The sequence below is a fragment of the Cavia porcellus genome, unplaced genomic scaffold, assembly GCF_034190915.1.
Source record: "Cavia porcellus strain 051 isolate PalLab524CR breed Dunkin Hartley unplaced genomic scaffold, mCavPor4.1 scaffold_32, whole genome shotgun sequence".
NCBI classification, from domain to species: Eukaryota; Metazoa; Chordata; class Mammalia; order Rodentia; family Caviidae; genus Cavia; species Cavia porcellus.
Genome location: NW_026947515.1, coordinates 22,721,639 through 22,747,599, shown reverse-complemented (window position 1 = coordinate 22,747,599; position 25,961 = coordinate 22,721,639). Strand labels below are relative to the sequence as shown.

Below are 25,961 nucleotides of genomic sequence, written 5' to 3'. Positions count from 1 at the left end.
TGATATTCATGCTTCCATTAACAAAGCTAAAGCTCACCTAAGAACATAACAGTAACATTCTTTATTGCTGCATGTTGTCAGTTGCAAAATATTGAAAAAAACCAAAAAGTTCATCAATGGGAGACTAAAAAACAAACAAACCAATGACACACATGTTCAAGGAATATTACACAGGCATTAAAAAGAACAAAAACTTTCAAATATAGACTATAAAAAGATGTCTCATATCTCTGAAAGTGAAAGAACAAGTGTAGAAGAGTATCAATAGCATGCTATGCTTGTACAGTGTTTGTATAAGAAACTATAGAAGAAGCCATGTGTGGTGGCATATGCCTATAATCCCAGCACTCAGAAAGCTAAGGCCACAGAATCACAGCAAGTTCAACATAGTGAGTTCAAGACCATTCTGAACTAAACAGCAAGACCCTGGATAAAAAAAGAAAGAAAGAGAAAATTCTGGAAGAATTCCAAGGAAACCAAAAGTTACTTATGGTTGGGAGGTGTACAAAAAGGAAGGGGAACTAGGTAAATTGACAACAGCAGTGAGGACTAATTTTTCACCATATGCCTTTCATTTTTTAAAACTAACCCTGTAATTTCAGCACTCTGGAAGGCTGAGACAGAAGGATCCCAATTTCAGGCCCAATTTGTGCAAGTTAAGAAGACCCTGTCTCAAAATTTAAAAAATTAGAAAAGGGGTGGGGATGTAGCTTGGTATGAAGGCTCTTAGTTCAATCTCTAACATCAAAAAAATAAATAAACATTCCCACAGAATAGAATGGGGAAAGAAAAAATAATAAATAAATAAATACATAAACAAGTAAACGAGATGCCTGTCTTTTTCAGCACTGTTCCGTGCAGTCATGGCTGACCAGAGTTTTATTAAAATACTCATGATCCACAGCTCTATTGCAAGCTTTCCTAAGCAGCTCTTGCTCGTACTCATCTCTGAAGGATTCATTCTTTGGCACAAAAGCAGACAGACACTGCAGGGAGGCAGGCTCACTGTCTGGTCCCTGCTTTCACCTGGCAGAAACTGGACGCACTGCTGAGAAACCAGCTTCGCTCATTAGCATGTCTTTATTTTACCGAAAGGCCAATGGCTGTGTTCCAATTCCGACACCTCACTCATTCCGCTTTCACCCAAATCCCCAAGAGATCCCAACCCGGAGAGGAGGCGGGTGTCCAGGGACCCCCATAGAGCAGATACCGATCCTGTGCCAGCAGTTCAGATGGGATTCTCCGCTGCTGTCCTGCACTTCCAGTGCTGATGCCACTAGCCAGCATCGAGAGGCAGTCACCTTTTTTAACTGAAGGCGCGCGACTGAAAGCAAACACGATATTCCTGGGCACTGTACACACCTCATCCCTATGCCTAGGCCGACAAGCACCCTTGCAGCTCTTCTGGCAAAGGGATGATCCGAGGGACTCTTACTCTCAGATTCCCAACGTTTCAGTGGAAATACTTTTTTCTTCTGACGGTCCCTAGAAAAAGACCAGCCTTGCAGACGCCAAGTTGGGCCTCCCTTCTCCAATAGGCCACGGGACCTTTCCCATGAGAATCCTCGTGCTAACCTTCCCGAGTCCCGGATGCGACAAGCCGGGGACAGTACCTGGCCCAGGTGCGCGTCACCCAGGCCAGGCCACCTCCCCCGGGACAGCCCCAAGACGCGCATCCGCCGGCGCGCGTCCCTGCCGCAGGGCGGATTATCCTGAGCCACTCGCGTCCCTGCGGAGGGTGACCCGGTGACCCCGCAGGCCCCCACAGCATCGCGCTCGCGGAGCAGCGCGGGAGACCCCCGCCTTCCCGACGACCCGCCCCCTCCAAGCCCGTTCCGGAGCCGCCGCGGCCACTGTGGCGCATCCCGGCGCACGGTCCCCACTTCCCCGCGCCCCTCCTCCGGCCTCACCGGACTTGGGAGGGTAGCGATAGACGGAATTGGACGGGATGTCCACCTCCTCCACACCCGCGTGCTGCCGGCTCGTCAGGGCCCCCATGGTCGCCGCGGCCCCCTCCGCACCTCACCGCCGCCGCCCGCCCCGCGACCCGTGCGGGGGTCGGCTGCCAGCCGCGGCTGGCTGGGCTGCGGCGCTGCGGCTGTGACGGCTGAGAGGCCCCGGCGCGCCGCGCACCATCCTTCGCCGGGCACCGCGGCTGCGCCTCTGCCGGGGGGCGGGGGGTGCAGGCCTGGGCCGGGGGGCGCCGTCGCCTCAGGCCGTGTGATGTCAGTGGCGACTCGCGCGGGGTCCGCCGCCATCTCAGCCAATGACGCGGTGGGGTGGGAGCGTCCGCCCTTTTCTAGCCAATCAGCGAAGGGCAGGGGCGGGCCGGCGGCGCGTGCCTAAGGTTGAGGCTGGACTAGCGGCTGGGACGCGGTTCGGGGCTCGGGGTTCGGGGTTCGGGGTCTGCGGGACCTGCGCGCAGTTGACTAGACACCATGTCGCCCGCTCTGCGACTCGGATTACCGCGCAGCGAATCCCCTCCTCTGGCATCGTGCGAGGCTCCGCCGGAGCTCGCGCGTCTTTGTCCCAGCGTCTGCCCCGTTCTTACCCCGCCCCCTCCTCGCTGTTTCCCGGACCCGCAGTTTTTGTCTGCCTTAGCAAAGCTGGCACAGAAGCGCGAGAGGAGGGAGCCCCTCGACCTTCCTGTTGAGCGGATGGATTGGGCTAGGAAGGGTCGACATCCCTATCCCTGCGCCTGGACCCCAGGTGCTCCCCACAGTGAGACCAGTTAACGCTGGTGACTGGCCGGAAAGATGCGGCCATTCCTGGTCCCGTAGGTCGGTTCATATTGCTCTCAACGCTATATATGCTGCTTATGTCCCCCTTGGACAGCTCAAGTAGCCCGGAGGTTAGAAGAGCATCAACTTAGGATGAAACGCCCATGTTCAGCCTCTCCCTGGATCTTGGAAACTAGAAAGATCTGTGATATGCAAGTGAGGAGCCATGGCTGGAGAAGGTCAGGCAAAGCCGATCTGGGATTCCCTTGATAAACACGAAACAGTAGGAAGCCTGAACAGGCAGACGTCATTGCACAGCTTAATTACAGACATTTGTGTGTTTTCAACCTTTTATTTTATTTGTGGCCATGGGGTTTTTGTTGCTGTTGTTGTTGCTTATTGTTTATTTCTGAGTGGGGACTGATTAGCAAAAATTGCAACTGTTAGAACATGGTTTCCAATATTTTTCAACAGCATCAAGAGCTTGGGGTGACAAGTTCCCTTGATTAAGTTTGGAAAGCTATTGTACAGGGTCTATCTTTTTTCCTGATTATATTTTGCATCCTCTGTCAGCCTCTTTTCAGCAGTAGCCAGCTGACTTGGTGCCAAAGTCACCCACATGATCGTTTTGGTTTCCTCCAAAATTCCCAGGATGGCAGGAACCTATTTCTGTCTCATATCCAGGGCCTTCTCACAAGCTACATCTGCAGTCCTTTTATGTTTGTTTGTTTGTTGGTACTGAGGATTGAACTCAAGACCTCGTGCTTGCCAGGCAGGCACTGTGCCACTGAGCTATCTCCCCAGCCAGACCTTTTTTTATTTTGGCTTTTAATCATTAATTGCTCAGGCCAGCCTTGAACTCCCAGCAAGCCTCCTGCCTCAGCCTCCAGAGTGTTGGGATTACAGACATGCACCACCACATGTGGCCCTGTCATTTATAGGAACCTATGTCAAAGAGAAGCTGAGCTACAGAGCAGGTCTCTGCCCCAGACAGCACTTCCTGGGCCCCAGGGCTTCTTGTCTTCAGAGTTCTCCCTGCAGCCTGTAGCCCTAACCTCTGGGGTCCCTTCTTTCTCCATGTACTGGCCCTGTCTTGTACTGTAATTGCTTGGTAAAGATACAATAAAAGGCAAGAGGCATCTAGCACCACCTCAAAAGAGAAGGCCGTTAACACTGTGCAGAGTAGAATGTTGCCTTATAACCTTGTTATAGACTTATTTCAGAAGTCTTTGTTCTTAGTGCCCTCAGCATTTTGCAAAGGGGTCACCTCTCCCCTTAATGAATTTATCTGTATCTGAAAGCTTCAGGCAGGCTGCTCAGTTCTGTTGCTTACAGTGTCTGTTTTACTCTCACCAACCTGTTGGGAGCTAGAAAACAATGGGGTTCATTCCTCTTTTCCCTGATACTCCCCAAGTCTAGAAGTAGGCTCCTCAAAGGAGTCAGGAATCCAGGGCCTGAAATAGTAAAGAAGCACCACAATATTAGTGGAAGTTTACTTTGGATAGCAGGCCCTGGGTTTTATTTGTGTCTATTTATTTATTTTTGGAACCAGGAATCAAACTCATGACCTCACACTTGCCAGGCAGGCCCCATGCCACTGAACTAAGCCCCTGACCCTTGTTTATGTTTTACAAAGAAAAGGAGTTTACTTAGTTCACAGATTTGGAGGCTGGAAGCCCCAGCAACAGGGCTCAGGCTTTTGCGAGAGTCCTGCAGCTGCATGACCCATGACAGCCTCAAACACTTGGCACATATTAAAGCATCTGCCCCTCCTAGAATGCTAAAAAGAACACTAGAAGTGCACGCTGTTAATACTTTTACTTTACAAATAAAGAAACTGAGGCAGAAAAAGACCATTGGATTTTAAATTGGACAAACTACGATCCTAAGCTAACTGTGTGTAGCTTTGGATTAAACCCTGAGAACCTTCGCTTCCTCATCTGAAAATAGTCCAGCCCCCAATCCTCATTTTGATAGAAGTCGTGGGTCTAGGTAGCATGAGGTCATGAGTTCGATTGCTGGTACCATAAATAAATAAATAAAGGCAGTTAGAGCCTCAGAAGGAAATGTGATATTTACTTTCATAAGTAGATATATAAAGTGCTGACCAGGGGTGGAAGAGAAAGAAGTGGGGGGGGGGGGATAATTCAGAGAAACTTCTAGATCAAAGGGGCTATCTGTGATTTGAGTTAGAGCCTGGTAATGTACAGCATAATCACATGGGGTTACAGATTGGGAAGAAGCCTCACCCAGGGCCTGGGGCAGGGGTGAGTTCAGCAGCTAAATCTCTAAGCAGCCTTGTCTGAAGGGGTCCAGCCCCGCATTCCTCTTTCAGATTCTTCCTTGGCTTTGTTTGGCTCCCTCACCAGAGACCTGTGTGGGGGACAGTGCCGAAAGAGAAGATGGCACAGAGGACAGGGAAAATCCAGAAGCAACTGCTCTTAAAAGAGCCATAAAAATGCTTTTAACTTGTAAAAATAGTCTGGGGAGAATCATGCACTGGGCTTAGGGAAATTACCTGCAAATACCGCACACCTTTTTTTTTGTTGTTGTCTTTTTTTCATTTTTATTGGTACTGGGGATCAAACTCACGACTGCCTGTTTGCAAGGCAAGCACTTACGCCGCTAAGCTAAATCCCCAGCCCTTCTGCACACCTCTTTTGTATGACTGACCTCCCTCCTGCGAATGCAGCAGCCCTTGGGAGGATCCCCGCAGAGAACCCAGCTTTCCAGGACCTCAGAGTTTCCCCTAAGCATCTGCAGAAGACCGGGGGAGAAGCCCTAGATTGTATTAGATTTGAGCCCTTCCTCTCAATCTTGGATCGAGGGGAAGCACTGGGACAAGTAACTTCTAGGTCAGCTTGTTCCTTGGAGCTTTTAATTTTGTTCATTTGGGCTGTCCTGGTTTCGGCTCAGATGTGCATTTTCCGTCCTGGTAACAAAGGCATTCATTTCAGCAGATTCCTCTAACAGGAAGGCGTGATGGAGCCTGCAGGTGGAAGCCAATGGACCAGTGGCCTGGAGCCCAGCATTCCCTAGGCAGCAGGTGCAGGCACAGGAGGCAGGCTGACACCTGAGGAACGTTGCAGGAGCTCAGACTGACCTAGCCAGGGGACACACGAAGGTTAGAATCCTAGTTGTCTGAACAACTAGGTGTCTAAAGGTTGCTATCTCTCTAAAAGCTAAAGTCCAATCAGCAACACACCAGCCCTGATGCATTCTCGGTAGCTTCAGTGGACTAAAGTCAAAGTCAACAACAGAGAATTTTATGTCATTAGTCTGTAGACTAAAGCTAATACTTTAGTCTTCTTGTAAATGCTATGGGACCTTAAAAAAGTTCCTCGGGTAATCCAAAGCTCTCTGATGAGGGAAATACGCTGCCCCTAGGAAGTGAGCAATTAGGCTTCCATATTTTGTTCCTTGCTAATGTGAATCCCTCATTGTTAATTTTGGCCTCAGCTGTTGGCCTCTAACAAAGAACTGTTCAAGTAGCCGCAAACCTCAGCTGGACTTGTAGCTTCTTAGCTTACTTCTCAGAACCAAAACGAAGCAGGATGTGGTGGTGTACACTTTATAATCCCAGTTACTGTGGAGGCCAGGCCAGGAGGATCAAGAGTTTGAGCCCAACTCAGGCCATTTAATGAGTCCTTATCTCAAAAGAAAAACTAAAAGGGGTCAGATGGTGGTGCATGCTTGGCATCCCAGCACCCTAGAAGACCCTGAGTTCAATAATCAATCAATTGGGGCTGGGGGTTTAGCTCAGCGGCATAAGCGCCTGCCTTGGAAGCAGGCACTCGTGAGTTCGATCCCTGGTACCGATAAAAACAAAAAAGACGAAAAAAAAAAGAAAAATAATCAATCAATTAATAACAAATAAATACTGCAAAGTAGCTGAGGGGTAGAGTACTTGAATCACATGCACAAGACCCTGTGTTGAATCTCCAGTACCAGAAAGGGAAGGGACCAACGTGAAGGTGTTGTTTACACAGTGCCCGGTGATAGAACCAGGGGGTAAGTGTGGGGCACTCCCTGAGTGGGCCCCAGAGCAGGCCGCATCTTCAGGCGTGTGTGCTCCACCAGACCTTGCCTGCCTCCTAGTTCCAGTCCTGCTGCCCAGGCACCTATCATCTGGAGAGCTGAGCCACGACAGCTGCTGCTCTAGAGCGCATTTGAAGAGACGGGAGGTGTCTTCTGCTTGCTTTACCTTCACAGGGGGTTTTATCAGATGCCAGCCCCCGTACACCTTCTGTGTGCCCACCTCTGCCATCGTTGTCCTTGTTGTTGGCCCTGGCCTTTTGGCATTGAGCTCACCCACCCGAGTCTGCAGTTCCTGCATGGTAAAGCCAGTGTGTAAAGAATGTGCCATGACATCCAGCCCAGTGGCATCCAGCAGACCCTGTCACCCTTCCCAAGAACCAGACCAGGTGAGCACAGAGCCCACCATGTGTCTCTGGCTACCAGAAAAAGCAGAATATGGACGGGGCTGTGAATGAGCTACCCCCAAACCTTTCTAAAATTTATTTATTTGTTTATTTGTTTTTTTGAGACAGGGCCTTACTATGTAGTTCAGACTGGCCTTGAACTCACTATGTGGCCTAGCCTGGCCTCAAACCCACAGAAATCCTCCTGCCTCAATCTCCCAAGTGCCCAAACCTTTCTTTACCAAAATGAATTCCATACTCAACTACAGTTACTTACAAGAAAGCAAGTGAAAATAAATCCTCTTACTTCTTGCGAGTCACTGAGCTATACCCTAGCTCTTGTTCCATCCCTTGTTTAGAGATAGGGTCTTATTAAACTGCCACGATTGGGCTCAAACTTGTGATTGCCCTGCCTCAGCCTCCCAGAGTGCTAGGGTTACAAGTATTTGCCACTAATCCTGGCCTCTCCTATTTCTGTTATACTGGGAATTTAACCCAGGGCCTTGTAAGTGCCCGGTAAGTACTGTACTAATGGAGCTACACTTCCAGCCCTTCCTACAGTTTCTTGAAATTCCCTGTCATGGCTGTATCATCAGATTTAAAAGGAACCTTGAAGGTGCGGCCCTTTCACCTGACAGGACAGTTGTAGCCATATAAGCACAGGGACTTGCTCAAGACCATGGGAGTGGCCGTAGGGCTGGGGACCTAGGGTTCCCTGATTCCCTGTGTATAGTAAGTCCATGTCTTTCAGACATTCGAGTTGTGAACTTTCACAGGAGTCCTCTGTAAGACAGACTCCTTTTGTCAGACATAGGAACAAATCCGACTTGCCAGCACGGTCTCCCAGAATGGAACTTGTTTGGAGGTGGGGGTTTACTGACAAGGGCCTGACTGCGGGGAGCTGGTGCTACCGGGGTTTTTCTTTTTCCCTTCCCTTCTTCCTTCATCTTTCTTTTTTTTTCTTCTTCAAGTTGAGCTGTCTCTCAGAGCTGGTATAAGAAAACAAGCCATTGGGGCTGGGGATTTAGGTCAGCGGCATAAGCGCCTACCTTGCAAGCACTCGATCGTGAATTTGATCCCCGGTACTGATTAAAAAAAAAAAAAAAACAAGCCATAGAAGAAGCTCAGAACCTCAACCCAAGTGCTCAGCCAGATGTGTCCAGCCATGGCAGTAAATGAGCCAGCAAGCCATAACACTCTCAGGAACGTTATCCACGATGGCTTGGCTGGAGCTGCTATCAGCTGGGGATGCCCTGCAGGGTAAGCCCCACACCCTCCCTTGGAAACCAGAGCCAAGGTCAGGGTTGCAGGGCTTGAAACCATGAACTGACCCGCTGACCAACGTCAACCACTGGCCACTCACCTGACTCCTTCCAGGCGCTGGAAGCTAAGAGCAGATAAGTGAAGGGAAGTGAGAGCAACCACTGAGAGGCAGGAGAGCAGACTCCAAGCAATGGGCAGTGAGGGTCCTTCCACAACTAGCAGAGCCCCAGTTAATGTCCACCACACGGCGAACCCGCAGTGCAGTCCAACAGCGCATTTCTTCCGGGGCTGAGTGTGTGTTTATTTAAGTGATAACCACTGTCCTGCTCAGGCAGACTTTGTGTTGACCCTGACAAAGCAATAAACAGAGGTAGTATTCAGTGTTGTGGTTCTTCCAGTTCCCTGCTGCAAGCCTTAGATCTTTCCTGTGCTCCACGAGTGCATATCTATGACATCGTGTACGTGCACTCTGTTATCCTGTATATTCTGAGATGAAATCTGGGTAGGAGAAGAGGGCTGGCAGTTTCACTCCCGTCTGGCTTCCCTACCTCATGATCTGCCTCCTTTCATTATTGCAAAAGTTATTCATTCTCAGGTTACTTGACTCATGTTAAGTGAGTAACTCTCAGGTTAACTTGACAAAGGTCCTGTAGACCTTTGTTGGCTCTGTGTGACCATGTAGAAGACAGACTCTCCTCCCTGGCCCTTCCCTCCCTCTGCTTGCCATATACCCCTACTTGCATCTCAAATGGAGCTTAATATTCCTGCTGGGTTTTGCTTGTGAAAAGCCCTTCCATAGGGCCTTTACCTCTCATTCTGCTTAGAGTGTAGCTCACTCAGCTGAAATCCCTGTCCAGGAAGCTGCTGAGGCTTATAGACTATAACTGGTCCTTTTTCTCAGAAGTCCTGTTGCAGAACTTCTTCATTTGTTTGTTTGTTTTGAGACAAGGTTTTGCTATGTAGTACAGGCTGGCCTTGAGCTCATTTACATTTCCCAGGCTGGTTTTGAACTCACTTATGTAGCCCAGGCTGGCCTCGAACTCATAGTAATCCTCCTGCTCAGTCTTTGGGTACTGCATGGGCCACCATAGCTGGAAAGAATTCTTTTTCCATGCTTCATACTTTGATGCAGGCTGATCCCTGACCCCAAAGGCAAAAGGTATATAACAGGTCTAGATTTAGAGAGGAAAGGGGTTAAAAACCAAAAAGCTTTTTTTTCCTTTTTTTAGCAAAGAGCTTTTTGAACATTAAGTTAGACAGGGTATGGAAGGCTCTAGAGTAGTTCTTAGCACATAGGAGGTGTGCAGTAAAAAAAATTTTTGAAAGCTGTAGATGGAACCCAGGGCCTCTAGCACACTAAGTATGTGCTCTGTCATGGGCAAACTCTTCAAATTTTTTAGCCGATTGAAGTGATGTACTTCTGTAATCCCAGCACATGGGCAGTAGGACTGTCTCAAATTTGAGGCCAGCTTGGGCAACACAGTGAGTTCAAGGCCAATCCTAACTACATACTGAGACCCTGTCTCGATTTTTTTTTTTTTAACAAGAGGTTAGAGTCCACAGAAGACTAAGCTAGATAGATCATAAGTTCAAGGCTAGTCTGGACAATTTAGTCAGTCCCTGTCTCAAGAAAAAAAGAAATTGAAAGGGAAAGAAATAAAGAAAAGAGTGGTTAGATTCTTTTTTTAAAACAATTATTTGAAACAGGTCTTACTACGTAGTCCAGCATGGGCTTGAACTCACTCTGTGGCCCAGGGTGCCCCAACAGTCCCCCTGCCTCAGCCTCTCCAATATTGGGATTACAGGCATGAGCCACCATGCCTGACTAGATTCCATAATTTTTTTTAAAACAGAGTTTCAGAATTCCAAAGCCAAGAGATGTGTTCAAAATCCCACCTTAGCTGAGGACTTAGCTCAGTGGCATAAGCACCTGCCTTGTAAGCAGGCAGTCGTGAGTTTGATTCCCCAGTACCGCTAAAAATGAAAAAGACAAAAAACAAAACAAAACAAAACAAAACAAAAAAAAACCCCACCTTTATCCTTTGCTGTGTATCTCTTTTTTTTCATCCTGGGGATTGAACTCACAACCTTCTGCTTGCAAAGTAGGCACTTACACTGCTGAGCTAAATCCTCAGCCACTATCCTTTGCTGTGTAAATGACAAAGAGACTCACAAACTGGTGGTCAGAGGCAGAACCAGGGTTTGAGTTCCTGAACCAGTGTTGCTCCATGCCTGTTAGAGCTCAAAATATCAGGGAAACTTCTCCCCTGTCAGATAGGAAGTGACTGCTGAAGGACCACATAAAAACACAGCCACCAGGCTGGGGATTTAGCTCAGCGGCATAAGCGCCTGCCTTGCAAGCAGGCAGTCGTGAGTTCCATCCCTGGTACCGATAAAAAGGAAAAAAGACAAAACAAAAAACAAAGAACACAACCACCCCCTTCCTTCTCCCATGTCACCATCCTACAGGTAGACAAGACCCCAGTTGTTCCTGTCATCCCTATAGTCTAGAGCGGCCATCTGTGGCCAGGGCACCCTGTGTGGCAAGGCCCAGGGATGTGACCACTGCTGACTTCCCCCTTAAATACCGTTCTCTAGCTAGAGAGAAATTTCACCAACGTGGGGCTGGTTCTCTAGATCTCACTGCAGAGGAATTTTGCCAGCCAGCCGGTAACCGTTGTTAGCCTGAAGCTGCCCGTAGTGGGACTACTTACAAGGCAGCACCCTCAAATGTTGTGAGTGGAGGAATCTTCTGCTTCTCTGGGCCAGTTTACCAGCATAACGTTGGCCTTATTTCTTCTTGTCTCCCAGCTGGACAGGGCACATTTCTTCCTAGTAAGTGCTCACTAAATCAGTGGTGTTTGTTGGGTTTGAGACAGGGTCTCTGTAGCCCAGACGAGCCTCAAACTCCATAGGTAGTCTAGGCCAGCCTTGAGCTTGAGATCCTTCTGCCTCAGCCTCCTCAGTAGCTGGGATTATAGGTACCATCATGCCTGGTTTAAATACCATTAAGAATAACTGAAGCAGGACCAGGTGCTTTACGTCTATAGAGACAGGAGAATTCCTTGTGCTGGGGAGTTTGAGACCAGCCTGGACAATATAGCAAGACCCTATCTTTCTTCTTCTTCTTTCCTTCCTTTCTTCCTCCCATCTCTTCCTGCCTCCCTCTTTTTCCCTCCCTCCTCCCTCCTTCTCTCTCTCTCTCTCTCTCTCTCTCTCTCTCTCTCTCTCTCTTTCCTGGGAATTAAACCCAGGGCCTCTCACATGCTAGGCAAGTACTCTACTGCTGAGTTATACCCTACTCAAGGATAATCACTCTTTTTTCAGTTGTGGAATTGAACCCAGGGCCTTCACACTAAGCTATCTCACTGAGCCCTTTTTTATTTTTTGAGAGAGGGTTGTGCTAAATCCCTGATTTTTCTAGGCTGGGCTTGACTTTGTGATCCTTCTGCCTCAGTCTCCCAGAACCATGGGATTACCTGCATTTGTCACAAGGCCTGCTCGCATTATTTTGTTATTATTATTATTTTGGTGCTGGGAACCTACCAAGGACTTTTGACACAGTCTCTGATTTAATCTTCCAAACAGCCCCAGGACATAAGAGCTTCATTGTTCCCACTTCTCAGATGAGAAAATTGAAGCTCCACAGGCTGAGTGCAGAAACTTACTCAAGGCTCATCGGAGTTCAGGACCAAGTCTTCCACTGCTGGACAGCTGACCCCCAGTCTCCAGGAAACACTAGCCTGTGCTGGGCCTGCTGGTCACCAGGCCAGCTCAACGGTCCCCTCTGGGGTAATAGCCGTGACTAAAGCCAGGGCCAGGAACTCACCGTTGTCACTACCGCTGTCACCTTGCCTCTGTTTCTTACCATCCTTCTTTTCAGTGTCTCCTTTTCTGTACGCGGGCCCTTTCCTCTACAAGCCCTGGGACCTAACCTCCTCTCATCCTGGAAATCCTTTTTGGTTTTCAGCCTCTCCCCAGGAGCTGCAGAGGATGAGTAACCAACCCACCCTCCTCTAGCTGCAGAGGCCTGAGCTTGCGCAACCGCGCGCCTTCGCCTTCGGGACAGACGCGGGCTTGTCTGCTGGCTCTGTTCCCTCTATGACTGGCTCTCAATCTGGTCAGTGGGTGGGCTCCAGGGTGGAAGCGCCCCAAGGGCAGGACCCAGGCTTCTCTGGCTGCTCCAGCCCTGCGGAGCGTTTTGCGTGGGCGAGCATGGCATGGATATGGCTGTGACGAGTCACGTTCTGGGGTTTCCCAATCCTGCAGCGTGTGGCCCAGGTTCTTGCTCCGTGAACACTTCCTCTTAGCGCAGTACACTGGCTCCGCCTATGTTTTCTGACAGTATCACTTGCAGGCCTGAAGAACTATCAGCGTGGCTTGGGTCTCAAGGTCAGTAAATATGTCTCCGTCATTCACCCTGGAGTGCTCTGCCTCCTGAAGGCCAAGGGGACCTGTCACCCCCAAACTTACAAGACAATCACTGGTTTTATTTTACAGGAACTTCTCTTCTAGGACTTCTGTTTCTCTCTCTTCCTCTTTCTTTTTTTTCACTGTACTCTGACTTCTTTTAATGGGCATATTTTCAGAGAGCTCATGTTTTATTTTACAAACATTGCACCTCTTTGAACATTTTTCTCTGCTAAGTTCTAGTTCTAGATTCCCTCTGGGGGCAGCTCAGTCAGTGGCAGGGCACTTGTCTAGCATGCAAGAGGCCCTGGATTTCATCTACATGGTTATGAAAAATAAATGAATGACTAGAACAACAAAAATTTACCAATGGTGTATGTCTTAATTCCAGCATCTGGGAAGCTAAGGCGGGAGGATCTTTGTGAATCCGAGACCAGCTTGAGCTACACATGACTTTAGAGCCAGCGAGACCGTGTCTCAAAAAAGCAAATACTAAATTAAATTCACTCTGTGACCGGGATTTACAGATGAGCGAATGAGAACAGGTCCATCCTCACAGTCCACCGCCTGGTGGCCCGTGGGAGAGCAGTCAGGCTTTGCTCAGGGCACTCACAGGCTGTCCTCGCCCATCTCTGAGTGTGGGAGGATCTGCTCTGCTGCCACCTTGGAGTTCAGGGAAGTCACGTGACTTCTGAACACTGACCCTCGGGCAGAGACCCATTACTTCCAGGCTGCAAGCCGAATTGTTGACACTCAGCTCTGCGGCCCTCTCAGATGTTGCAAAGGGCTGGATTGAAAGTAGTCTTTGAAAGGGTTGCTGGCCCAGACCGGACGTTATAGCCAGAAAAAGCCTCAGCTGGAATTAGGGAGCTCCTGCCTCCCCCGCCCCTAGAGATTTACCTGTAACCCTATACCCCCCACCCCTAAAAACCTGTCCCTGGCGCCAAACGTGTGCCAATGAAATACCTGTGCATCCCTAATACCCTTTAGGGTCCACCCCAGACCGAGGCTACTTATGTGCCTCACTCCACGTATTCCAGGGAGAGATCGCTGGCCCCTGGGTGGAGATGATGCACCCCAGGGGGCCAGGGGTGTCTCTCCCCACATTCCCAAAATAAAGGTTACTTATATTTTATACTTATCTTTTCAGCCACCGCCGGCCAGTCCTTCCCCTCTTCCTACCCCTTCTCAGACCTATCAGTCTTCACTTTGTGGTCTGTAGTGCAACGGCTCAGCGCTACTCCAGCACAAAGGAGGTTCAGGGCGACGCACAAACAAGTTCGCATACCCCTGTTTCAGAGGACTCTTATTTACAAAAACAAACCCGACGGCCATAGTTTCCAACTTGGACCTACTAGACAGTAAGATTCCCACAATGGATGAGCAGATGGCAAGGTTTCTGTGTTTGTTTTTTCCTAGTACTGTACCAGGGATTGAACCCCAGGGCCTTCACTCCAAGCCACATCTTCATCCCTCTTTATTTTTAATTTTTGAGACAGGATCTCACTAAGTTGCCCAGGCTGGGCTGAAATGTACAACCTTCCTGCCTCAGCCTCCCAGAATGCTAGAATTACAGGTGTACACCACCTCGCCAGATGTAAGATTATATGAATCCAACCTAGCTTAGCCAGGGCCCGGGGTTTAGTTTAGCTCATTGGCAAAAGTGCCCGCCAGGCAAGGTCAAGGTCATGAGTGTAATTCCAGGTACCAAAAAACCAACCTAGCTTAGCCTAACCGGGCTTGACAACACATGCCATTTTTCCGTAGAAAGGAAATGATGCCGTCCTTCCCTGAACAGGTCCCCTCCAAGCCTTGCCTGTCTGAGCTCAGTGCAGCTCATTCCGCTGTCTCCTGTCTCTCGGTACATGCTCACTAAGTGGATTTGGTTGGCGCTTGCTTTGGTTTGCACCATTCGCTCTTCCAAAAATTCCTTTTCATCTCTGTTTGATGTATCTGCATCCTTCTCAGCTTAGGTTTTCCAGGTACTGAAGCGCCTTCTCCCTCTATCTCCTTAAAACCTATGCTTGCTAGTTTGAATAAGCATTGCTGAAGGAGTAAGAAAAAGAAGAAAAGTCAGCTTTTTATCCGCGTTAGTTAAGAGATGTCTGTGCAATCCCCCAGCATGAAGAGGGAGCGTCAGGCACTGCCAGAGACCAGCACACTCACAGTACCTTCAAAGTGCTGGTCTCAGACTGCTTAAGACCTCTGCTGGATACACGGGTGACTATTAGTCTTTCAACTGAATACAGACAAGGGGTGATTGAAAAACAGTGAATGTTTACATTTTTAAAAAATACAGTAAACAACATGGCCACTCACCGCCCTCAAAATACTCGCCTTTGATTCGAACACATCCTGTCATTCTTTCCCTTTCTGAAACAGTTCTAGAAGTCGTCTTTCATGAATGCCTTTATGAGATGTGATCAAAAAATACGGTGACTGCTGTGCTGCCCACTGAGACAGCTTATAAAAAGCAGGACAGTGTGTCCTCAGCTACCTTCCTCGCCAGGTCCCGCATCACACAACTTCCAGCTCTTTCCCAAAGTCAAAATGACCATGAAATTGGGCTGGGGATTTAGCTCAGCGGCATAAGTGCCTGCCTTGTAAGCAGGCAGTCGTGAGTTTGATCCCTGGTACCGATAAAAAGGAAAAAGACAAAAAAAAAAAAAAAAAAAATGACCATGAAATAGCAGAATTTTGAATCTCTTCAGGCTGTCCAGATGGCCACAGCAGTACAGTGAAAAACATGAATGAAGACTTCCAGAACTTGTTCTGACAGCGGCGAGCACATGGGATAAGTGTGTTGGAAGAAAAGAGGACTCTTTTTGAAGGAGATGATTGGCAATGGGTTTTTTACTGTAATAAATTTAAAAAATGTAAACATACACCATAGTTTTTCAGTCATGCCCTGTAAACTGCACAAGCGCTATTTTTTTGGTCTTTTGAGACAGGTCTTGCTATGCGATTCAGGCTGACCTTGAGCTCACTTTCTAGCCCAGGCTGGTCTCAAACTCATAACGATCCCTCTGCCTCAGGCTTCCAAACACTGGGATTAAGGAGTGAGCCACCGAGCCTCCTTTTCATCTGGCTCTACACAAGCACTTTTGGTTTGTGATTATTTTTCAAATTTTAAAAAGGCAGATGGGAGGGTTGTCACTGTACCAGATCTCCTGTGATTTGGACATAAGGGCCAGGCTGGGGATTTAGCTCAGCAATATAAGCGTCTGCCTGGCAAGCAGGAGGTTGTGAGTTCGATCCCCAGTACCAAAAACAAACAAATAGACACAAGGGCCAGCCTAGACTGGTCCAGCTCTCAGTCTACTGATTCATGTTCCACCCAGAGAAAGTAGCTGGAAGTCCTGAGACTCAAGCAGACTTTCAAGGGGCCTGAGAAGGAGGCGTCTCTTTAGAAGGCTGTCGCTTGACTCTGCCTTTATCTTTCCCTCCTGTGTCTGGCCAAGAGTCCCTTTGAAAGGACTGCCAGGTCACTTACCACAGGGCACGCCTAGCAACCACAAGTGGAGCCACTTTATCACGCTCGGCAGGCATGGACAGAGTGTACAGGCCAGAACACTGCTTTTGGGAAATGCCTAAGGTGTGCTGGGAGTGGCATGGCCTTTGTCCCTTGGGAAACATATGACATTTTGTGTGAACTGTAATCTGGTGTAAACCAGCATGAATTCGTCACTGATGCCCCTCCTGCAACACCGCCAGGAAGCTTTCGTATCTTGCTGGCACCATCTGGGGAAGACCTAGAGGACCTCAGGTGGGCAGGGGTCTGAAGATGGGCTGGGATCTGTCTGAGCAGCTCCTTTGGATCCAGTCTCAGCTCCATGCTGACAGATTTGGGCAAACTCTTAACCTTCTCACTATCCTTCCTCACTTTCATGCCTGCTAAGTGAGGACATGTGATCCAACTGAGAAATTCAGGACAAGGACAGAACAGCAAAAATGAGGCCGTGTTAAAGAAATGAAAGAACACAATAGCTTTAGAAGTCCACAAGAAGAGAGCAGCCAAACGTATTGTAATTCCAGTTACTTGGGAGGCTGAGGCAGGAAGATTAAAAGCTACAAGCCAGGCTAGGCAACTTAGCAAGGCTCTATCTCAAAATTTAAAAAAGTAAATAAAAAATGGCATGGATATAGCTTAGTATTAGAGCATCCTTGGGTTTGATTAAGAAAAAAAAAAATAGAAGCTGGGCATGGTAACGCATGCATGTAATTTCAGCACTCTGGGAGGCTGAGGCAGAATTATCCTAAGTTTGAGACCAGACTGGGCTACTTAGTGATTTAGTATGGCTCTGTCTCAAAAGAAAAAAAAAAAAGTAGAAATCAAATGCATAGCACAGAAGGTGCTTAGCAAAGTCAGTTCTCCAGCTCTCCCCGATCATTACCCAAGATATCTGGCACTCCCTCAAATCAAGTTACATCTCCGAAGTGGAAATCCGGAGTCCTGACAGCTCTCGTTTGAAAGGAGCCCCGCTAAGGTGACAGTTACGCCATGAAGGCAGGCCGTGTGATGTACAGCTGCTGCTTCAGTCCCCCACTCCTTACACTACGATTTTGTTTAGAGAAACTCCTCCTGGCCCTGGCCCTTCACAACCTCCCTGGTGGAATGGGACTCCTGAAGGCTGGGAGTATGGATACAAGTTAGCAGATAGGAAAACTCTCCCAGAGGCACCTGGTATACAGGAAATGCTTGGCCAGTGGCAGCTGCATGCTTTGGTCCAGGGATTGTGCCTGCTTTGTAACTGACCCAGTGATTTCTGTCCCCAGCTCCCTTGTGATCTGGGTGCTGGGAAATACTGGCTAAGTTTGTTTCTTATCTGGTTGCTGTATCACGGTTCTGTCGCAGTGACTGTGGATCCAAAGAGGATTTTGCTCCTTCCAAGTCTACTACTATGTTTTATTTGTTATGAATGAACATGTTCTTATTGCTTTGTTTTACCTTTTGCACATTGTCCTCTCAGATTAAAATAATAACACCTTCCGTTAATAATACCTTGTACTTGGGGAGTTGCTTTCATCCTGGCAGCTCAAAGCTCCTGCAAACATGACCTCATTTATTCTCCCTGCTCCCAGGCGGGGGTGGGGGGTACCCTCTTAGCCTTCTGGCTCATTCATCTTCAACCAGATTTTCAGATTCTTAGGAGCCAAGGTATTGATTAAGTATGTCCACCTCTAGGACACAAATCACAGGCAGAGTGCTGAGGCCCTCCCTCCCTCCTCCTGGGCTGACCTTATGCACACAGAAGATAATCAGAACCCTGGCCCCACTAGCTCGGAGCCACAGCTGCTGAGCCTGATCCAGGTGCCCACAGCCATGTCTTGCAAATGGTAAATTTTAAATAAACCTCGAGGATAAAACATCTTGATGTCCAGGAAATAACAGGTTCGGTAATTTGGGTCCTTGCCTTCCATGAGCGCTTAATGAAGAACAGAGAGCTATCAGGTATGTTCTTCAACAGCCAGCACCAGGGTAGGCCCTGTTATTCACAGCCTGGGCATTTCTGACACCTGTATGTACTTGTGAAAACCTGCAGCCCCATGGTGGCAGTACTTCCTTGTTCTGGGGCTGCTTATGGCTGAACTACCCGGTAGTGTAAGCTGCTGGCTGGTTGCTTTAGTTTTCACCTTGCAATTAAGTTTTGGAACCATAGGGTTGGCCTTCTAACCTGGAATTTTGTATCTCTGGACTCAGTCAATCTTGGACTGCAAATATTCAAGATAAGAATGCGTCTGTACTGAACAGACTTTTTCTGTTGTCATTACTTCCTGAACAATACAGTACAACTACTGCTTACAGAGCATTTATACTGTTGTATTATAAACAGCCTACAGTTGGGAGAATGTAGGTAGGTTCTATGCAAAAACTGCACAACTTTACATATGGGCTTTGAATGTTCACAGAGTTTGGTGTCTTTGTGGGGTCATGGAACAAATTTCCTGTGGATCCTGAGGAACAACTATAATTGAATCTCCAGCCACATTCATGATCTCAGTCGTGAACACTCTGGGGTGTCAAATGGGCAGCTGCAGGACTACAATCCCTTCAAAATAAACCAGAAGACAAACTAACTGGGATTAGCTCATTTCAGTGCCCAAGGCTGTTTTTTCCCTCTTCTCTTCTTTTTTGCAGATGATTAAATTCAGAGCCTGTACATTGAGCTCCATTCCAGCCCTTTTTATTGTATTTCATTTTGTATTTTGAGACATGATTTCATTAAATTGCTAAATTTCCCAGGCGGGGTTCCAACTTGACTCTTCTTGTCTCAGCCTCCCAGAGAACTGGTATTATAGGATTATGCCAATGTGCCCATTTTGCTGGGGGCATGTGCTCTGCTGCTAAACTAAACTCCCAGCAGTGTTTGGCATCACAATGTAAACACTGGTTGTGCCAGGTGTGGTGGCACACAGCTAAGAACTTGTTCCTGGATTCTTCTTTCTGTCATACCAAAATTCGCCAATGCTTATCTCGACTATAGAATGGTATAATATTTGCCTATAATCTAGGCACATCCTCCCATGTTCTTTGTGTTGTTGTTGGTGGTGGTTTTTTTGAGACAGAGTCTCATTAGGTAGTGCAGGCTGGCCTTGAACTCACACGATTTGATCCTCTTGCCTTAGCCACCAGAGTGCTGGGATTACAGATCTCTGCCACCACACCCAGCTAAGATGATTTTCTAAAAGATGCTTCAGTTAGTTGAAGCTTCAATTAGTTCAACCAATTTAAAAGAAAAAAATTCACCTTAGAAATTAGTCACTTAAGAAAGTGAGTTTTCTCCTTGCCATTATTTTATGGCACATTAATATTGGTTTACATTCTCTGTCCTTGGGGTGGGTGAGTAGTGATTAAAAGGGAACAGGAAGTGTGGGAAATGTTCTGGTTTTTTGCTTTTGCGGTACTGGGGATTAAACACAGGACCTTCACATAGAGCTACATCCCCAGGCCTTTTAAAATTTTTAATTTTGAGACTGTAAATTCAGTCTTTTCTACTTACAGGGTCTTGCTAAGTCTATATTTGCAGACTGAGCTTGAATTTGGAATCCTCCTGCCACAGCCTCCTAGAGTGTTCCTATTACCAGTGTGGGCTGTGGAAGAACGCTGCTCATTTTTGAAGCCTTGCAGGCCGTAGCTGAAGAGACACAGCTTTCCTGATTATGATTTCCTTTTAACCTCTTCCTCTTTCCTCCCCTCCCCCGCCCCCGCGCTAGTGATTGAACCAGGATCTCCTACTGTATGCTGCAGCTCAGTAGTTTAAATTTTAAAAAAAGGCTGTTTGAAAGTTATTTTTAAAATTAAATACTTTTGAGACTCGCGCAGCTGCAAAGGTTCTGTGTTTTGATCATTCTGTTTCTTGAGATGATCACATCTTTTAGAGGAAATGAGTCAAAGCCACTCTGTCTTGCTTTTCCAGCTGAGCATGTTCAGTTTCAATGAAGTAATGAATGAATTTCGCCGCACTCCCCCTCCCCCCAGGCCTACAACAGCAAACAGAGAGGCCTCGGCCAATCAACAGGCAGTCCAGGTTTTCAAGTTGAGTTCAAACAGACCCACAGGAAGCCAATCAGCGAGTGTAGCCCCGCCCACGACTCTTAGTTGAGGCCAATCATAAGCCTCAAAGAGCCAAAACACAGCGACTGGCCAATGCGGGAGAAGCCCACTGAGCTGAGCTCCGCCAATGGGCGCGGCCCGGCGAAAAGAGAAACACTGCGGCCCGGGGGTGGGCCGCAGGATTCGAATCGAACGTCTGTGCGGGAGCCGGGCACTAGCGGAGCGGCGCGAGGGCCAATCAGCTGCGGCGGCACGCGGCCCCGGAACGTTGGGACACCCCGGCCCCGCCCCGCGCTGTTGTTGGTGGTGTCGGCCGGCCGGGCGGTGGGATCGGAACCACAACATTCGCCGTGCGGCGGAGGCCGAGCCCCGGATCTCCGCGGCCGGCGCTGCGGGGACCTGGCGTCGCGCCATGTCGGTGAACACGGATGAGCTGCGGCACCAGGTTATGATCAACCAGTTCGTGCTGGCCGCCGGCTGTGCGGCCGACCAGGCGAAGCAGCTGCTGCAGGCGGCGCACTGGCAGTTCGAGGTGCGCGTGGGCCTGAACTCCGGGAAACCTGGGGGCCTGGGTGGGGGATCAGTGTCGGTCGGGGTCGCGGAGGCCGGCGGGGCGCTTCTTGCTCCCTCAGTCCGGCTGCGCTGACGCCGGTCTGCCACGTTTGTCCGCAGACCGCCTTGAGCACGTTTTTCCAAGAAACCAACATTCCCAACAGTCACCACCACCACCAGATGGTAAGTTCAGCAGGAGGGCGCGGACGGTACTCCCCAAGCCCCTTGCCCCGCGCCCCTCGACGGGCTTCGGGAAGCGGGCCTTCCCTGGCGGCCACACTCCCCGGAGCATAGTCCACCGAGAGACCGAGGGGGACAAGGGCCGGGCCGGGCCGCTGTCACCCCCGGCGGTGACAGCCATGTTGCCGGGGAGCGCCGCGCCGCTAATGTAAACAAAGAGCCAAAATGTCTTCCAGGAAAGAGCGCTCCCGGGCCGGCGCCGGCTGGTCCAACTTCGGGACACGCCTCCAGGCGGCTGGGTCTGGGCCGGAGGCCTGAGCCCCCCGCCCTCGCTGCTTCTCTCGGAGGGATTTGGGGAGGGGCTCCAGAGTTGGGGGGCGCGAGAAGGGAGAGATGACTTCAGGACAAACGGGAGACCAGAAGTGGGCTCGGATGGTGACCAGACTTCTGGGGAGCCCAGATGAAGACCCCAAGACAGGAGACAGACTTGAGGCCTTCGTGTGTTGGTGGGGAGCACCTCTTGCTATCCAGTGCGGCCCTTCCCCCTCCACACACGCACCTGCGCTGCAGGAAGCAGGGAAGGGATAAATCCACTCTGGCTCAGGAAGCTGGCTCTTCCCACAAATGTATACTGGCCCTTTTAAAGCCCAGGGGAAACGTACTCTGCACCGGGAGAACACACAGATATTGACCCAAGATAAGGCCAAGAATTTGCATTTAATCTCTGTTTAAAAGATGCACAATCCCGGAGAATTGAAGTGGCTCAAGGCTGTGTTTGTTTCCTTCTCTTTCCAACCTGGTTCCAGGCTGGAGTCTTTGCCCTGGGGGGGGGGGGCAACCCCTTTCTTGAGGCTCAGTACAAAGCTTCCCCACCCCAACCCCTAGTTACCTATTAGCCCCAGTGGGGGGGGGTCAGCTCCTGAACACGTTATTCCTCAGGGGGTTGCTGTGGTTATTTTGGCTTTTTTTTTTTTTTTTTTGTCTTTTTCATTTTTATCCATACCGGGGATCCACCACCTGCTTGCAAGGCGGGTACTTATGCCCTGAGCTAAATCCCCAGCCCCTATTTTGGCATTTTTAACACTTGAGTTTCTCTTCCATGGCTGCACATGGCCCATCTGCTGTGTCTTGGCTGTGGCTCCCCTTTTCCCTCTAGTCAAAGAGGACAGGTAGAGAGAAGTCTGCCTTGACTTTTGAAACCAGCTTTTCTTTTAGGGCTCATGGTCCATATGAATCTGACAGGAATGTCTTTTGGTTTATGAAGGAATAATGGTGCTGGCTGCAGGGTGGAGGTAGCTAAGGCCCGACTCATAGCAAGCCCAGGAGGAGTTCATCTCCAAGGGATACCACCACCCCAGCATCCAGCTTTGGAATTTTCTGAATCTCTGAACCTGGGAGCCCTGTTCCTCTGTCTCTTGTAGCCTGTCATGGTGGTTCACACCTATAATCCTAGCACTCAGGAGGCTGAGGCAGGAAGATTGTCACAAGTTCAAGGCCAGCCTGGGGCAGCCTGAAATAATACTGCAAGACCCTGTCTCAAAAAACCAAAACCAAAAAGAACACCCTCGAGGTATCTCCCTGCTAGTTTCGGCTGTTCTGAAAAACCAGGGCCTCCAGCACAGCCATGCTTCAGGTCAGGAACAGGGGTTTACAGGAAGAGCCAGGACTGGCAGCTACTTGGTTGTTTTATCGCTGTTTGCACATCCCTGCTGGGGAATTGAAATCCCCTTTGAAAGTTGCTCTCCAGCAGGAGGCTGGTTTTGTAACAGGCTTTACAATCAGCATAACTACTGATGACCCGCTACTGGGTGCTTCAGAATGGTGTCCGAGCTCCAAGTTGGCAGTTTTTTGGGACAAAATAAAGGAAAAAGTTAAATTAAAAAACACAGGAGCTGGGCTGGGGGTTTAGCTCAGTGGCATACGTGCCTGCTTTGCAGCCAGGCAGTCCTGGTTCAATCCCTAGTACCGATAAAAAAAAACACAGGAGCTGCCACAAAATGGCAATGCCAGAAGTGACCCAAGGCAGGAGTCACTGATAAATGCTTGGCCTGAGGATTGCTGTTGATTTCCAGTTGGAAGAGGCTTCCTGGATGATCAGGAAGGATCTGAGTGAGGGCGGTTCTGGGGTTGCAGGGTTCACTTGGCACGAGGAGGGTGCTGTGGAGAATCTGGTCTAAAGTTTTACTGAAGTAGACAGGAGCTCCAGAGAGGCTCAGGTGCTTGCCCAGACAGGCGGGCACAGGCCCTGCCAGCCAGCAGGCTGTGGGCTGTTGGAGGAGGCCACGCTTGCTTGGTGGACTGGGGAAGTCAGTCACGATGCTGTGAAGCAACTGTGCCCCCCCCCTCATTGTTTCCTGCTTGGGGAAGTCAGCCCTTTCAGAGGGCAGGCGGCAGAAAGGAGGAGGGAAGTGTCTGGGTGGGGCCAGGCCTTTGGCCTCTTCTGAGGGCCCCTGAGAAGACAATGGTCAGAACTCTCTAGGTGCTGATGTGGCTGTGGCCTGAGATCTAAGTGAAGTGGGGTCCTCCTCTCCAAAGAGCTCTCCTTCAAGGTCAAGTCCTAGAGTCGGGCCCACCCCAGCCCGGTGGCTGGAGGAGGGGCTGAGGTTGCTAAAATTAGGAGAAATTCAAAGAAGGGCTCCCAGGGCTTCTTGGGAGAGGAAGCAGCAGCTTTGTGGTAGGAAGCAGGGGGTGTGGGTCTTGTTCTCTGGGCAGCTTATTCCCTGCCCCTGGTGTGGGGCCCTCAGGACGGGGGTAGCAGAGGCTCTGGTTGGGCTGTTTGGACAGACAGCTGCTGGCTTGTGGGGCCAAGGGCAGGCCGCAGCCTGAGCTAGAGGCTCTAGACAGGGAGCCAAACACCTGCATGTCAGGCTGGGAGCTGCCTCTTAGCTTAGTGCATGCCGGGTGGGGCCTGGCAATAGGTAAAGGGCTTGGGTCTGTAGACAGGAGCCTGGCAGCTCAGTCTCCTCTACTTTCATCCTGCACTGGGTGCGTTTTCAGTCACAAGTTTGCCTCTGGGCCTCAGTTTCCTCATCTGTAACACGGAAAAAATACTTCTGGCCTCCTTTTGAGAAGATGGTGGAGGTGAGAGTTTGAGGCTTGGTGGCTGTGATGTCCTCAAAACCAAGGAGGTACAGCTTTTCCTTGGCTGTGCAGGAGGGAGACCCCACCCTGGGGACATCAGAGGCTAGGTGGTGCTTGTTGGGTTCCTCAGCCAGCTTGAGGGGTGCACTGACGGTGATGTCCTGAGCTACTCCTTGTCTTTTTATTTTAATGTAATGCCTTAGCTTCAGGTCAGAACTAACCATTCTGATACACCTTGGTGTCATTCCTAGCATCGTGCGTCACTTTTTGGCTTTGGTGGAGTTTATTCTGATCTTTCGTTTTTAAATAGTGAAAGGAGAGCGGTGTCTGTCTCAGTAAAGCCTCTGTGGGCTGAGAGATGGCAGTAGAGCAGTCCTGCAGCCTGGCAGGCAGCCCTCCCCACACCTGTGTTCTCTCCCTGCAGATGTGCACGCCCAGCAACACACCCGCCACACCTCCCAACTTTCCTGACGCGCTGGCCATGTTCTCCAAGCTTCGCACCTCCGAGGGTCTGCAGAGCAACAACAGCCCCATGCCTGCCGCAGCCTGCTCCCCCCCTGCAAACTTTGGCCCCTTCTGGGCCTCCTCCCCACCCAGCCACCCTGCGCCTTGGATGCCGCCCTCCTCCCCCACCTCCTTCCATCGCCTCCACTGCCCACAGCCCACGTGGCCCCCTGGAGCCCAGCAGGGGGGCACCCAGCAGAAAGCCATGGCAGCTGTGGATGGCCAGAGATGAGACTGGATGCTGCCAGGCCCTGGGCTGGAGCAAGGGGGGCTGTCCAGGGCTGTGGGGACACAGTGGGGAGCAGGGGGAGGGCGAGGGGTTTCCTGAAGACCGCACTGGAAGATTTTATAAAAGAATTTTTGTGGGTGGGGGCCAGTAAACTTCGTGGGCCACTTGGGTCCCTCAGGAGTTTTTCTTTGGGCAAGTTTTTTTCTCTTTTTAATATATAACTATAATATATATGGATGTATAAATATAACTAATGTATGTGAGAGCTGTACACCTCGGGTGCGGAGGGCAGAGGGCCTTGAGGGGCTGAAGGAAGCCCACCCCATGGTCCCTACCTGGGGCAGGAGGGTTCCATGGGGCCCTTACTGGCTTGCCCAGCCCTGTCACTGCTGTGCCCAGGCTTCTTCCCCTCTTGGTTGGTTATGTCCCCCGGTGGCTTTGTAGCTGCTTTCGCCTGTCTCTGGGTGAGCCTGGCTCAGCACTGCAGAGCTGGCTTGAGTCAAGGTCACACTGTCCAGTGGGGGACTTGAGCATCCCAGCCTCTCCCCTTGTGTTCAGGTTCAGAGGAAATGGGCCTGGGAGAGCTTGCCTTTGGGTTGAGTTCCTAAATCCGAATTTCATCTCACCAGGGTGAAATTTTAATTTAAAACTTAAAAGAGACTTTTCTAACTTCCCTGGTTTGTAGTTCTTTTATTTACCTTGGTAGGGAAAGCCAAATCTTTGGGAAACGGTCAGTGGGTGTTCCGGGTATGCTGGGGTTGGGGGAAGGGGAGGCAACTCCATCATCATTTGGCTGAAATTTGGTGCTATAGGTGGGGCTTGATGGGTCCCAACCCGGTTGGTGTTACCCTCTTGCCTTGTGACCCTTGTCGGTGAAGCCTGTAACAGCAGAGTCCCCAGCACTCGACTTTGTAAGCCGTTTTCATCAGCCATGGGTTGGCTGCTGTCCTGCCTGGTGCCCTTCCCTGACTGCTGCCCACAGCCCTTAGCGTCTCCCAGCTTGCTGGGCTCCGCATCCCCACCCTCAGCACCCCTCTGGCAGGTGT

General features: G+C 49.8%; 2 protein-coding genes and 1 long non-coding RNA gene across 8 annotated transcripts in view; 1 reads left to right on the top strand and 2 right to left on the bottom strand.

Annotated features, from left to right (window-relative positions):
- Window positions 1-2,214, bottom strand: part of Rnf157 (ring finger protein 157) — a 76,056-nt gene extending 73,842 nt beyond the window's left edge. The window contains exon 1 of one of the 4 annotated variants that reach the window (XM_063242331.1): window positions 1,911-2,214. In XM_063242331.1, the coding sequence (XP_063098401.1) occupies window positions 1,911-1,998 (88 nt within the window). In that variant the 5' untranslated portion in view covers window positions 1,999-2,214. The remainder of the gene's footprint in view (window positions 1-1,910) is intronic. The other 3 variants (XM_063242329.1, XM_063242332.1, XM_063242330.1) reach the window with 3 other exon arrangements.
- An 844-nt stretch (window positions 2,215-3,058) lies between these two features.
- On the bottom strand, window positions 3,059-13,086 carry LOC134474405 (uncharacterized). 2 transcript variants are annotated; one of them, XR_010045253.1, is made up of 3 exons: window positions 12,073-13,086; window positions 8,505-8,753; window positions 3,059-5,823 (listed from the first exon to the last, which is right to left on the bottom strand). It is a non-coding gene; the product is annotated as an uncharacterized LOC134474405 (long non-coding RNA). The 2 variants fall into 2 exon arrangements; XR_010045254.1 differs by lacking the exon at window positions 3,059-5,823 and adding an exon at window positions 6,656-7,050.
- A 7,159-nt stretch (window positions 13,087-20,245) lies between these two features.
- Window positions 20,246-25,588, top strand: Ubald2 (UBA like domain containing 2). 2 transcript variants are annotated; one of them, XM_063241793.1, is made up of 3 exons: window positions 20,246-20,901; window positions 21,042-21,104; window positions 21,338-22,971. In XM_063241793.1, exons 1-3 carry the CDS (start codon window positions 20,497-20,499, stop codon window positions 21,563-21,565), a joined length of 696 nt encoding a protein of 231 aa, XP_063097863.1. In that variant the 5' UTR covers window positions 20,246-20,496; the 3' UTR covers window positions 21,566-22,971. The 2 variants fall into 2 exon arrangements, with proteins under 2 accessions (XP_063097863.1, XP_003461486.2); XM_003461438.5 differs by lacking the exon at window positions 21,338-22,971 and adding an exon at window positions 24,607-25,588 and having other exon boundaries at window positions 20,473-20,901.
- The last annotated feature ends 373 nt before the right edge of the window (window positions 25,589-25,961 follow it).